The sequence below is a fragment of the Amblyraja radiata genome, chromosome 7 (genome assembly GCF_010909765.2).
Source record: "Amblyraja radiata isolate CabotCenter1 chromosome 7, sAmbRad1.1.pri, whole genome shotgun sequence".
Classification (NCBI taxonomy): domain Eukaryota; kingdom Metazoa; phylum Chordata; class Chondrichthyes; order Rajiformes; family Rajidae; genus Amblyraja; species Amblyraja radiata.
Window position 1 is genome coordinate 2,292,634 of NC_045962.1, and position 13,239 is coordinate 2,305,872.

Below are 13,239 nucleotides of genomic sequence, written 5' to 3' on the forward strand. Positions count from 1 at the left end.
CCGTCACATCAATCTGAAGAAGGGTTTCAACCCGAAACGTTGCCTATTTCCTTTGCTCCAGAGATGCTGCCTCACCCGCTGAGTTTCTCCAGCATTTTTGTCTACCTTCGATTTTCCAGCATCTGCAGTTCCTTCTTAAACAAGCAAAATGTCCATTGGAAAGCTGAACACAACCAGAAAATACAATTGCAGAGATGAAATTAGTACTTCCTGCTCTTGTCCTGCCCCAGAGGTTAACCCAATGATGCAAAATCCGGACTATTCCTGTCCGTTACACCCGCTCCTCAGCCACACAATCATCTGGCCTTGTATACCTGCCTGTACCAACAAGTACTTGAAGTAGCTGACAATGCAGAAATCAACAACAAAAGGAATTGGATAATGATCTTAAATACAATACAAAACCATATGTGAAATGATACTGAAAGGAGATTCCAGTCAGCAACCTGAAATGAAGATCATTGAATTATTGGACTCCTGCTCAATGTATGATTCGCAATGTCCCCAATCTTGCCATGATCGAATTATTAAGTCCTACCATTATTAATTTTATGAATGGAGATTATAGCAATTTGTATATAACACAAAATTGGAAAGGACGCAGTAAAGATTCTCTACAAGTTTCAGCTATGCTGGGTTTGGGGGTGGAGGCCATTTTTAAATCAACGTAGTCATTTCAGAAAAAATGATGCCCATTCTCGTAGCTGCAATAACATGCAAAACAACAAAGTCCAAATGTGTATGGGAAGAACGGTAAAATAACAGGAACCAGTTTAGAGGGACATTCATATATAACATTTTTCCACACAATTCACTGAAACAAAAAATAGAATTCCTATCAGAAACAAAAATTACAGCTACATATACTTTCCTACAAATACATTGGTTACTTATTGTGGATGATCAGCCATGATCACAATGAATGGTGGTGCAGGCTCGAAGGGCCAAATGGCCTACTCCTGCACCTATTGTCTATGTTTCTATGTTTCTACATGAAATATAAAGCCTCGGCAAGAAAATTCTTACTCTTCATAGCTGAAAAGCAAAGCAGGTGCCACTTGCAAAGAACAGATTCGTTAGCTTAGTAACACTATACAACACAAAAAACCGTTATAGAGAAACAAGAGGTCTATTAAAATGTCACCAAACATGAGCTGAAATCTAGCAACAGATACCATTATTTAGTAATTGGTTCCAGCATCTTACACTTTCTATAGCAATCTAAATTTGCCCACTTAGACCCATGGTCTTCAAAGGACAGCCCAGGCAGCCAGCTGGATATTAGGAATAAAGAAAGATTGGTTGGAATGTGAAAATGTTGACATTCAAATTACAAATACATACAGGCCTAGTGGATACGAGATTCCTGAGGAGCCCCAGAGTCTTCATTAGTACATTCACGTCTGAATCTGAGAGCAATCTGAAGAGTTGTTCTGTACTCAGCCCTCGTAAAATGTCTGTCTTTATCTTCTGGTCAGCTTGAAAAGCCATATTCTAAAAAGATTAAATTGGATGATTTAAATTGGCATTTTGCCGACATTTAATTGCGGACGGAATAATCTGCAGTACTGTAAATATCAAGATTCTTAAAATTGTGAAATTTTCTTCAACAAAGCTGGCATACTTTAAAAGGTTGAACTATTGAAAAACACAGAAGTAAGAGAGGTCATAGTTTTTTTTAAAGTAAGAAAGCAACACAGGAAAGTAATTGTATATTTCCTCATCTATTTTAAGAACGAAGCCAAAACAGTAAAACAGTATGTAAATAACACAAAATAAAATACATGCTTAATTCCTTTACTTACAGCTGGGAAAGGGAGCAAAAGACTAAAAGAGACAAACCAAGTGCACAAAAATAAACGCAAAGGCAATGCATGAATCCCATCTCCTTATTCTACTAAATCAGAATAAAGTCACGTGTAGGAAGGAACTTCAGATGCTAGATTTAAACTGGATAGACACAAAAAGCTGGTGTAACCCAGCAGGTCAGACAGCATCTCTGGAAAAAAGGAACAGGTGACGTTTGGGTCGAGACCCTTCTTCAGTCTGCAGAATCACCTTCTATATCTCGTTTTGTGTTTATCTTCATAATAAAGTTGTGTTTTGCAGTCTAACTAAGAACAATAGCCCCAGTTTAAGAGAATGGCCACAATTCCCTTAGTGTTAGTGGTGTTCAATTAGAATATCTGTTTACTGAATGCATAATCAACAACCATCAACGTATTTCACTTGATTCCATCTTCCAAATAATGAATATGGATTGTGAACAATTCATTAGCAATCCCTATGAAAAAGGCATCCAACCCGAAACAAAAAAATATAGAAAATAGTTGCAGGAGTAGGCCATTCAGCCCTTCAAGCTAGAACCGCCATTCAATATGATCATGCTGATCATCCTAAATCAGTACCCCGTCCTTACTTTCTCCCCGCATCCCTCGATTCTGTTAGCCCCAAGAGCTATATCTAACACTCTTGAAAAAAATCCAGTGAATTGGCCTCCACTACCTTCTGAGGCAGAGAATTCCAGATTCATAACTCTCTGGGTGAAAAAGGTTTTTCCTTCTCAGTCCCTTATTCTTAATCTGGCTGCAGCGGCTCTCCGGCAGTCCTGTTTGTTTTGTGTTTTTTGGGTTGTTTATTTTCGTTTTGGTTAGTCTAGTTTTGGTTTTTAGTTGTGTTTTGGGGGGGGGGGGGGGGTTGAAACGGGGCTTGCTGTCTCTCCCTGCGGGGGAATGCGACTTTTTTGTCGTATTCCCCTTCTCTGCCTCCGTCTGCGCTGAGGCCTAATGGCGGAGCTGGCGACCTCGAGGCTCAGGAGGCAGAGCCCGCCAGGACTCACACTGAGCTCGCTCCCGTGAGGACGGCCCGGCTCGGGGCTGGAACAGGGCTTTCGTGAGGGGCTGTGACGGCCGGCCCGAGGAAGGAACGGTGCTCCCGTCGGAGTAGCCGAGCTCGGGGAGGTACGGCGTTCCCAGCCTGAGGGAGGAGCGGTGCCCGGTCGGGGCGGCCCAGCCTGAGGGAGGACGGTGCCCGGTCGGGGCGGCCCAGCCTGAGGGAGGAGCGGTTGCCTGTCGGGGCGGCCAGCCTGAGGGAGGAGCGGCGCCCAGTCGGGGCGGCCCAGCCTGAGGAGGAGCGGTGCCCGGTCGGGGCGGCCCGGCCTGAGGGAGGAGCGGTGCCCGGTCGGGGCGGCCTGGCGCGAGGAGGAGCGGCGCCCAGGCGGGCAGCCCAGCCTGAGGGAGGAGCGGTGCCCGTCGGGGCGGCCCAGCCTGAAGGAGGAGCGGTGCCCGGTCGGGGCGGCCTGGCGAGAGGGAGGAGCGGTGCCGGTAGGGGCGGGCTGGCGCGAGGGAGGAGCGGTGCCCGGTCGGGGCGGCCTGGCCCGAGGGAGGAGCGGCGGCCTGGCGCGAGGCTGAGACGGTGCCGTACTCACGTGAGGGCGATCCGGCTCGGGGCTGGAACGATGCTCCGGGGGCTGGGACGGCAGTTCTGGTGGCGGTGGCCTGAGACCGGGGGTTCGGCCGCGGGCCAGCGGCTGCGTCAGCAGGTCTGGTGAGCGGCAGCTTCGACTACCCCGGGCCGCGGTGTTTGAGCCGCGAGGACAGGTTTTAACATCGCCCGGGGGGTATCGCCTCAGCGCAGAAGGAGAAGAGGAGGGAAGAGACTGCAGCCCTAAGACTTTTGCCTCCATCACAGTGAGGAGATGTTGGGTGGACTCACTGTGGTGGATGTTAATATGTGTTTATTGTTGTTTTTTATTGTATTGTATTATATGTATGACTGCTTAAATTTCGTTCAGACTTCGGTCTGGATGACAATAAAAGGCTATTCTATTCTATTCTATTCTCTATTCTTAATCATCTGTTCATTTCCCTCCACAGATGCTGCCTGACCCACCGAGTCTCTCCGGCCGGTCCAGATGCCAGAATTGATTTAGGCCATTACTATTTAAAAATTCTCAAAGCTCCTTGCTTATTAAAAAGTGATTCCAGCATTTTCTCTACTACAGACGTCAAATTATCTGTATTCTACTGCCTTCTCCCTCTCCTTTCATAATAATGAGATCATATATGTTAGCCAGATATATGGGATTCCAGAACAATTTCAGAATCTATGGCAGAATAACCCACTGTGTGCCTCTTTTATCAGCTTTTAGCTCCATTAATGTGAGTTTATTTTACTTATGCTAATTTCATTCAGCTCAACACTTCCAAGACCTGATCTACATCATTTCTGGGAGGTTTTGTTCATTTATTTTTCACTCTGTATTCCATTCATTCTTTGTTGTTTGTTTGTATGTGTTAAATGTATGTTTTTAGTGTCTTTGGGTTGTTTTATGTGGGGGGTTGGGGAGGGGGGTATTGGGGGAAATTTTTTCTAATCTCTTACCTCGACGGAGATGCGATTTTTTTCCCTATCGTATCTCCGTCCGCACTGCGGCCTAACATCGAGGAGTGGGCGGCCTTTGCTGGAGACCGATTTTGGGAGATCCACTGCGGGAGACTGTGGACTTACCATCACGGAGCTGGCGATCCCTTTGCCATGGATCAACCTCTGGGCTCCAACCGTGGGAGACTGCGGACTTTAACATCGTGGAGCTCGCAGTCTCTGGTCACAGACCGACTTCGGGAACTCCAAGCCGCAGGAGCATCGACCGCCCCGACGCGAGAGCTTCGACCACCAGCTGCAGGAGCTTCGATCGCTCCGACTGCAGATGGTTTGACTCCCCTGACCACGGAAGAATAAAGAGGCAGATTGTACTTTATTGCCTTCCATCACATTTTGTGTCTATCTTCGGTTTAAACCAGCATCTGCAGTTCCTCCATACTCACTTAGAATCTATATGCCAGTCCACAAACAGCTTAATTAAATCAAGGACATTTAAATCACTCATTTGCTCATCATTGGACAGAAGTCTATTCAAGCTTACACATCGGAGCTCAAATTGGAATCATGTCTTGACTAATACACTCACTCATATGTGCCTTAACCCAAAATTATTATTTTTTTAAATGGGATATCTTCAAAAATAACATGTTGATTTGAAGACACTTTGTGCACCATTTATTCAAAGTCAACCAGAATGCAATACTGACTGGGTTCAAAGTAAATCCTGTGGAATGGGCTATCACATGCCAAGCACCATAAAAAAAAGTGCCAGTGCAGCGGGAGAAATCAGAAAAAAAGGTTTATTTAACGTTCTGATGAGTTTATTATGTAAGAACTGCAGATGATGGAGAAATCGAAGGTAGACAAAAAAGCTGGAGAAACTCAGCGGGTGAGGCAGCATCTATGGACTGAAGGAATAGGCGACGTTTTGGGTCGAGACCCTTCTTCAGATTGTTATGTAAAGTTATTTTGCCTAACTTATGAAGCTTTTGCAACCATCACATCTGATTTATCACGTATATTTATATTAGGCCATTTTGCAAGAATACAATGGTTCCTGTACAGAAACATCAGGTGCTGTATGGATAAGGGATACAATCTTAAAGGGTACCATGTAAAACACTTCAGTGGTTGGAATCCTACCTTGTAGGAAGGAAGATGTTAGAGGTCAGCCATCCCACCCCTTGGAAATCACAGGAGGAATGTCTCAGGGCCACATCCTAAGCCCAACATTAATTCAAATGTATGATTGCTCACTCATAATACTATGATGTTTAAATATATTCATAACTTTTCTAAACATGATCCATTCCAGGCCTTTTGCAGTACAACCAAAACATTTTGGTATGGGCTGATAGTAGGAAAATAACATTCACACAACAGAAGTGCCAGGCAGTTATTGTCTCAAATTAGAGAGAGCCTAACCACTCACCATTAATACTGAATGGCATTACCGTTATCTAGTTCCCCACTGCCACCATTCTGGGTATCGCCAGTGGCCAACATCTCAACTGTGCCAGCCACAATAATGATACAGGTCAAAGCCTGTATATCCAGCAGTGACATCGAACAGTGCTGCACAAGGACAAAATGTCTGTGCTGAGCATGATGCCAAGACCAAGACGTCCCAACGCATTTCCAGCAACTTTACAAGACATGTCGGTGGCTGGCTTGATGTAATTTGCTTGGAGCAAACCTTCAATAACCCCCAAGGAAAACTCAACACCACCAAGAAATATACTTAACCCACACGCTATTCACAGTCCATGCCTCCAGCACTGCCTGGAGTATTGTCATCTACAAAATGCAAAGCAATCGCTTACTTAGGCTCTTCTAAAAATACCTCCCAATTCCATGACCTCTAGCTGTGTGGATAGGGGCAATAGGTGAATGGGAGCTCCAACAATCATGCTGGCTTGGAACAATATCACTGGCTTGGAATTATATCACTGGCTTGGAACTATAGCACTGTTTATTGTTCAAAGTCCTCGAACTCTGCACCAAACAGCAATGTTTTATTCATTCAAAATGAAGTTTCATTTCTCTAACGTCAAGTAACACCTGCATTCCCTCACTCTCAATTCCTCCCCCATCCAACCAGCTTCTCGTTCTCACCTAGTAAACAGCTAACAATGACCTGTTTCTTTTCTGCATATCTTTCATTCGTTTGTTCTATATCTCTCTACTTCACCGTCTATATCTCTCGTTTCCCTTTCCCCTGTCTGAAGGGTCTCGACCCGAAATGTCATCAGTTCCTTCTCTCCAGGGATGCTGCGTCCCGCTGAGTTACTCCAGCATTTTGTGTACATCTTAGGTTTAAAACGAGCATCTGCAGTTCCCTCCTACATAAAGTTCCATTCATTCATATTTAAGTGTATTCACAAAGAACTACAGCAATTTAAGGTATTGCATCACCATTATCTTCAAATGGGCAGTCATGGATGAATAAACATTAGCCTCAAGAGTTGCATCGTGGCTTGGTTCGGCAATTTGAGCACCCAGGAACATAAAAGACTACAGAAAGTAGTAAACACTGCTCAGTCCATCATCAGCTCTGACCTCCCTACCATCGAGGGGATCTATTGCAGTCGCTGCCTCAAAAAGGCTGACAGCATCATCAAGGACCCACACCATCCTGGCCACACACTCATCTCCCCGCTACCTTCAGGTAGAAGGTACTGGAGCGTGAAGACTGCAACGTCCAGGTTCAGGAATAGCTACTTCCCCACAGCCATCAGGCTATTAAACTCAACTGAAACAAATCTCTGAACACTAATAGACCATTATCTGTTTTTTTGCACTTTATCTGCTAATTTATTGATGTGTGGATATATTTCTATAATGGTGTATGGACACACTGATATGATATGTTCTGTATTTGTGCCTACTATATTCCGTTGTGCTGATGCAAAGCAAGAATTTCATTGTCCTATCTGGGACATATGACAATAAACTCCCTTGACTTGACATCGCAATATATAAACAGAAAGTCTACATTTCCTAAGTGTGGTCTGGCATGAATCTTTGGGCAGGTTTTTGGTCACTCTTTCTTATTAATACCGTTGTGTCGATGCTCATTTTCCTCATCATAGAATAATATTAGGGAATAGGGAAAGCTGATTAAAGCGAATGGTCTGATTGGTGATAAAAGACAAAGCCTAATAATAATCAGCTGGATTTGTCATATGAACCAACAGCAATTAGCCACTCCAATGAAAGGAAGTTACAAATTCATGTTATCCTACAGAGAGTCCAGAATTTAATGGAAAATTCAGGGGCCTTATCTTGTCACTTTGCTCTGCTCATGGACTTTCCCAAAAGTTGAATGGAAGAGCCCAATCTTACCTGAACCCATCAGCATTATCCTAGAATTCATCACTAAGATCCTATGTCAGACCAGACACCATAGGGCGACACAGCGGTAGAGCTGCTGCCTTACAGCATTTGCAGCGCTGAAGACCCGGGTTCTATCTAGACTACGTGTGCTGTCTAAACTGTATGGAGTTTGTACGTTCTTCCCATGACTGTGTGGGTTTTATCTGAGAACTTCGGTTTCCACCCAGACTCAAAGACGTACAGGTTTGTAGGATAATTGGCTTGGTAGAATTGTCCCCAGTGTGTGTAGAATAGTGTTTATGTGCAGGGATTGCGGGTTGGTGTGGACTCGGTGTACCAAAGGGTCTGTTTCTGTGCTGTTTCTCTAAACTAAACTAAAATACTATAGGCCTCTTGCAGATTGTTATAAGCAGCAGAAGCATTACATTAAACTCTCTAGTTGACAAAAGTGACAAAAGTTTCCACCCTGTGTCTCTAAAACTTTAAAAAAACATTGATTTTAATGGGGATTCTAAGCAAATCAAGGCAACCTTTTTTAAAAGCTTAATATTGCGATTAATGAAAAGTTTTAAATTATGTTCTTAGTATTATATATATATTTATTTATTTTCATTTTAATGCATTTTTTTAATATCTCACATGCATGTAAAAATTCTTGTTAAATTCAATGATAGCTTTGACTAAAGGAAAAGTTTGACCCACACATTTATTTTCTGTCAGGTTACTAGTTAGACTCAAAATTGGCTTGGCCACAGAAGACACAACGGTAATCGTAGTGTTTAAGAAAGAACTGCAGATGCTGGAAAAATCGATGCTAGACAAAAATGCTGGAGAAACTCAGCGGGTGAGGCAGCATCTATGGAGCGAAGGAATAGACGACGTTTCGGATCAAGACCCTTCTTCAGACTGGTGTCGGGGGGGGGGGGGTGAAGAAAGGAAGAGGCAGAGACAGTGGGTGGTGGGAGAGCTGGGAAGGGGAGGGGAAGGAGGGAGAAAGCAAGGACTACCAGAAATTGGAGAAGTCAATGTTCATACTGCTGGGGTGTAAACTGCCCAAGCAAAATATGAGGTGTTGGAGGAGGCCCAGGACAGAATGGTCAGATTCGGAATGGGGGGGGGGAGTTGAAGTGTTGAGCCACCGGGAGATCAGGTTGGCTATTGCAAACTGAGCGGAGGTGTTGAGAGAAGCAATCGCCAAGCCTGCGCTTGGTCTCACCAATGTAGAGCAGCTGAAACCTGGAACAGCGGAGGATGTATTAGATGAGGTTAGAGGAGGTGCAGGTGAACCTCTGCCTCACCTGGAGAGATTGCTTGGGTCCTTGGATGGAGTCGAGGGGGGAGGTAAAGTGACAAATGTTGCATTTCCTGCGGTGGCAAGGGAAAGTACCAAGGGAGGGGGTGGTTTTGGTAGAAAGGAACAAATTGACCAGGGAGTTACGGTGGGAAGCGGTCTCTGCGGAAAGCAGAAAGGGGTGGAGATGGGAAGATGTGGCCAGTGGTGGGATCCCATTGGAGGTGGTGTAAATGTTGGATGATTACCTGTTGTATGCGACGGCTGGTATGGTGGATGGTGAGGACAAGGGGGACTCTGTCCTTGTTACGAGTGGGGGGATGGGGAGTGGGAGCAGAGTTACGGGGTATAGAAGAGACCCTGGTGAGAACCTCATCTATGGTAGAAGAGGGGGAATCCCCGTTCCCTAAAGAATGAGGACATCTCCGATGCCCTGGTCTGGAACACCTCATCCTGGGTAATGGTAGAGGAGTATTATTCTGACTGAAGGTCTATGACCAGTGCTATTCCATAAGGATCACTACCAGGTTCTCTGCTGTTTGTGATATATATAATTTGTAGGTGAGCTGATTTGATAGTTTGCAGACAACACAACAATTGTGGATAGTGAAGAAGGATGTCAAAGGATACAGTAGGATATAGATCAGTTGGAAATATGTGTGGAGAAATGGTAGATGGAATTCAACCCGGCCAGGTGTGAGTTGTAGCATTTCCAGAGTTCAAAATGCAAGAGGAATGTGTACAATAAATGGTAGATTCCTGATGTACAGAGGGATCTTGGGGTTCAAGTCCATAGCTCCTTGAAAGTGGCAACACAAGTAGATCAATGATAAGGAAGGTGGATGCTATATTTGCTTTTATTGCGGCATTGAATATAAAAGGTGGGGATTATTGTTGCAATAGACATTCGGCCTTTCGAGCCAGCACCGCCATTCAATGTGATCATGGCTGATCATCCCCAATCAGTACTCCGTTCCTGCCTTCTCCCCATATCCCCTGACTCCGCTATCTTTAAGAGCCCTATCTAGCTCTCTTTTGAAAGGATCCAGAGAACGGGCTCCACCGTCCTCTGAGGCAGAGAATTCCACATACTCACAACTCTCTGTGTGCAGCTCAATAAAACTTTGATTAGGCCACATTTGAAGTTATGCATACAATAGGGGCACCACATTACAGTAACGATGTTGAGGCTTTGGACATGTGCAAAGGAGGTTCACCAGGATGCTTCCTAGATTGGAGTGCATTGGCTACAAGGAGAGGTTGCACAAACTTGGATGTTTTCTCTGGAAGGTCGTAGACTGAGAGATGACCCGATAGAAGTATATAAATTATGAAAGGCATAGATCGGGTAGTTAACAAGAACGTTTCTCCCAGAGTGGAAATGCCAAATACAGGAGGCATAGCTTTAAGGTGAGATGAGGAAAGTTAAAATGTGCTATGAGGCAAGTTTTTTGTTTTACACAGTGTCAAGCAGGGTTGGTATTTGCGGTAGGTGTCTGGAACACACTGTCTGGGGAAATCAGAATGCAGATATGACAGAAACATTTTAGAGGTATTTAGACGCACATCAACTGGCAGGGGTTGGAGGACATAGACCATATGCAGGCAGATGGGATTCATTTATATTGATATAATTGTCGGCACAGCAATCATACGTTGAAGTGCCTGTTCCTTTGTTATATTGTTCCATGCTCAGAAACTGGGTATGCATCTGCATCTAATGAACATTATAAATATGCTATATTTGCTATATATATATTAAGTACAATACTTAACATAACTAAATGAAACAACAATGTCTTGTATTTAAAGTGACTACAGTAGTAGACATGAAAACTCTAGTATCGCTACATATAATAGCCAAAGTTTGTTTTTAATAATAAATAATATAAATTTCTCCAACTGACTTCTCATATTAACTTACCATTAATGCCCAAATCCCATTGACTCTGAGAGCTGGATTTTCACTCTGGGTCAAGTTGCATAACAGTTCCACAGCACCCGATTCCAAGATAGGCTGCAACATAAAATGCAAAACTGATCTTTTATAAATATCAATGGAATGTTCTAGTTTGCCTACTCCTAAAAGATTCAATTGGAATTTTTATAAATTATTAAATCAAATCTTAACAATTTTCTCCAATCAGGATCTCTTGCAACTTGGGTGTGGTGAAAGATCACAAAGGCAAATGAGTAGCTTCTTGTGCACAGTTCTACATTATTCTAAAGGAATTCTTAAGGCAGAGATAGATAGATTCTTGATTAGTATGGGTGGCAAGGGTTATGGGGAAAAGCAGGAGAATGGGGTTCGGAGGGAGAGATAGATCAGCCATGATCAAATTTGGAGTAGACTTGATGGGCCGAATGCCCTAATTCTGCTCCTAGCACTTATGAAAGCAGAAATGAAGCTAATATACCCATATTGTTCCAATATTGTAGACATCCAATGGTTCACGTTCAACAGGGTTTAACCACACAATATAATGGTGTCCCCTGATGAGGACAGATGGAATTGCAGTGTAAATGAAACCTATTTCAGGAATGCCAGCTGTGGATAATGTACACAAATCGGAGATACATTTTCGGTATCACAAAAAAAGCTTCAATTTGACTGGCATTTTTTTTCAATAACCAAACTAATGATCATTTCAGTCCACTGGTTACTCTGACTTTTGATTTATCTCAAATTATGTGTTTTATTTGAATTTTATAATGGAGCAACCAGAAAATATAAAGGGATTGGAATTAGTGACAAAATATAATTGTAAATGTTGAAACTAGTGGGCCTCCTCCAGTGCCAGAGTGAGGCCCAGCACAAATTGGAGGAACAGCACCGCATATTTCGCTTGGGTAGTTTACACCCCAGCGGTATGAACATTGACTTCTTCAATTTAAGAAATTTAAGATAGTCCTTGCCTTCTCCCTCCTTCCCCTCCCCTTTCCAGCTCTCCCACAAGTCTACTGTCTTCGCCTCTTCCTTTATTTTTCCCGGCCCCCCAACCCCGACATCAGTCTCGACCCGAAACGTCGCCTATTCCTTCTCTCCATAGATGCTGCCTCACTCGCTGAGTTTCTCCAGCATTTTTATCTACCTTCGATTTTTCCAGCATCTGCAGTTCTTTCTTAAACATATAATATTAAAATGTAGTTTGTTAATCACGAGAATTTTCTGATATCTTTAATAACTAATTCCAACTGAAAGAACTGACAAGTCTGCAAGTCAATGCTCCGAATACCCTTTTCATTTGCTAGAGACCAACCTCCTTGCTTGGGGAGAACTCAAGGAGAAGATTGCATAGTGTTGATGATGCCACCACAAGGACTTCGTCAGGAGCATTTTGTAACAACTGAAAGATAAAATGGGGAGAACCAAGGTACTTTGTATTTACATTCACCGTGATTTTAGCACAACAAAATGTTCCTTTACAAACCATCTGCTGCATTTTCTACCTTACCGCCGCGGTTACATTTCACAAGTAGTTCACCGGCTGTAAAGTACTTTTGGGCATTTTATGAATCACTTTATATGTACTTTCTTTTTTTCCAGCAATTTTTCTTACAGGGATACATCAAAATGCAAGCAATATCTTGCACATCCAGTCTCGAGTTATTATGGCAATTGGAACTCATTGGCCCACAGCATAAATTTACAGAAATAAAATAATCCATCAACTAAGAAAAACATAAATAGCTAATAATCTCTGTAGTCATGGTAATAGCTTTGGATCGCAAGAAGCCAAAAGGTCAAAGTGTAAAACATCAAACCTATTATCCAAAATTAATCATCTTAATAACTAAATGATATAAAATGTAATATGCTTTCTACTTAAATCCAAGATGAAAGCTCATCAGGAGAAAAGGATAAAAGAAACAAAATCTCCATATAACGTGTGAGGCATTGCCTGACTCTTGCCCCTCTGACATAGTCTTGGCCATTTGACGTTCTCGAAGCTGAGCAAAGACCCATCTTCTCAGTTTCATTGCTGAGAATGAGGTGAAGCCACAGCACTGAGGAAGAGACTCAGGAAATCAACTGATCAAGCAGATGTATTGGTAGAGATTTTAATGTTCTTAGCAACAAACTGACGCAGCAGAAAGCTACGGTGGGTATGACTGCTTATGTATGTAGTCTTTCATTCCTTTGAAAGAAAAATCTATCCCTCCAATATTTCTGCTCCTAAGACATTCAGTTGAGCGAGTGATTTTTTTCCAACAATGCAAAACTTACT

At 43.2% G+C, this 13,239-nt stretch overlaps 1 protein-coding gene across 1 annotated transcript in view; it reads right to left on the minus strand.

The window, feature by feature from the left end:
- Positions 1 to 1,081: 1,081 nt before the first annotated feature.
- The window catches only part of LOC116975668 (armadillo repeat-containing protein 8-like), a 36,760-nt gene continuing 24,602 nt past the window's right edge, over positions 1,082 to 13,239 (minus strand). Inside the window, exons 5-8 of the mRNA XM_033024994.1 lie at positions 12,271 to 12,357; positions 10,935 to 11,027; positions 1,360 to 1,494; positions 1,082 to 1,090 (exon numbers count right to left, since the gene is read on the minus strand). Of these exons, the coding sequence (XP_032880885.1) occupies positions 1,082 to 1,090; positions 1,360 to 1,494; positions 10,935 to 11,027; positions 12,271 to 12,357 (324 nt within the window). The remainder of the gene's footprint in view (positions 1,091 to 1,359; positions 1,495 to 10,934; positions 11,028 to 12,270; positions 12,358 to 13,239) is intronic.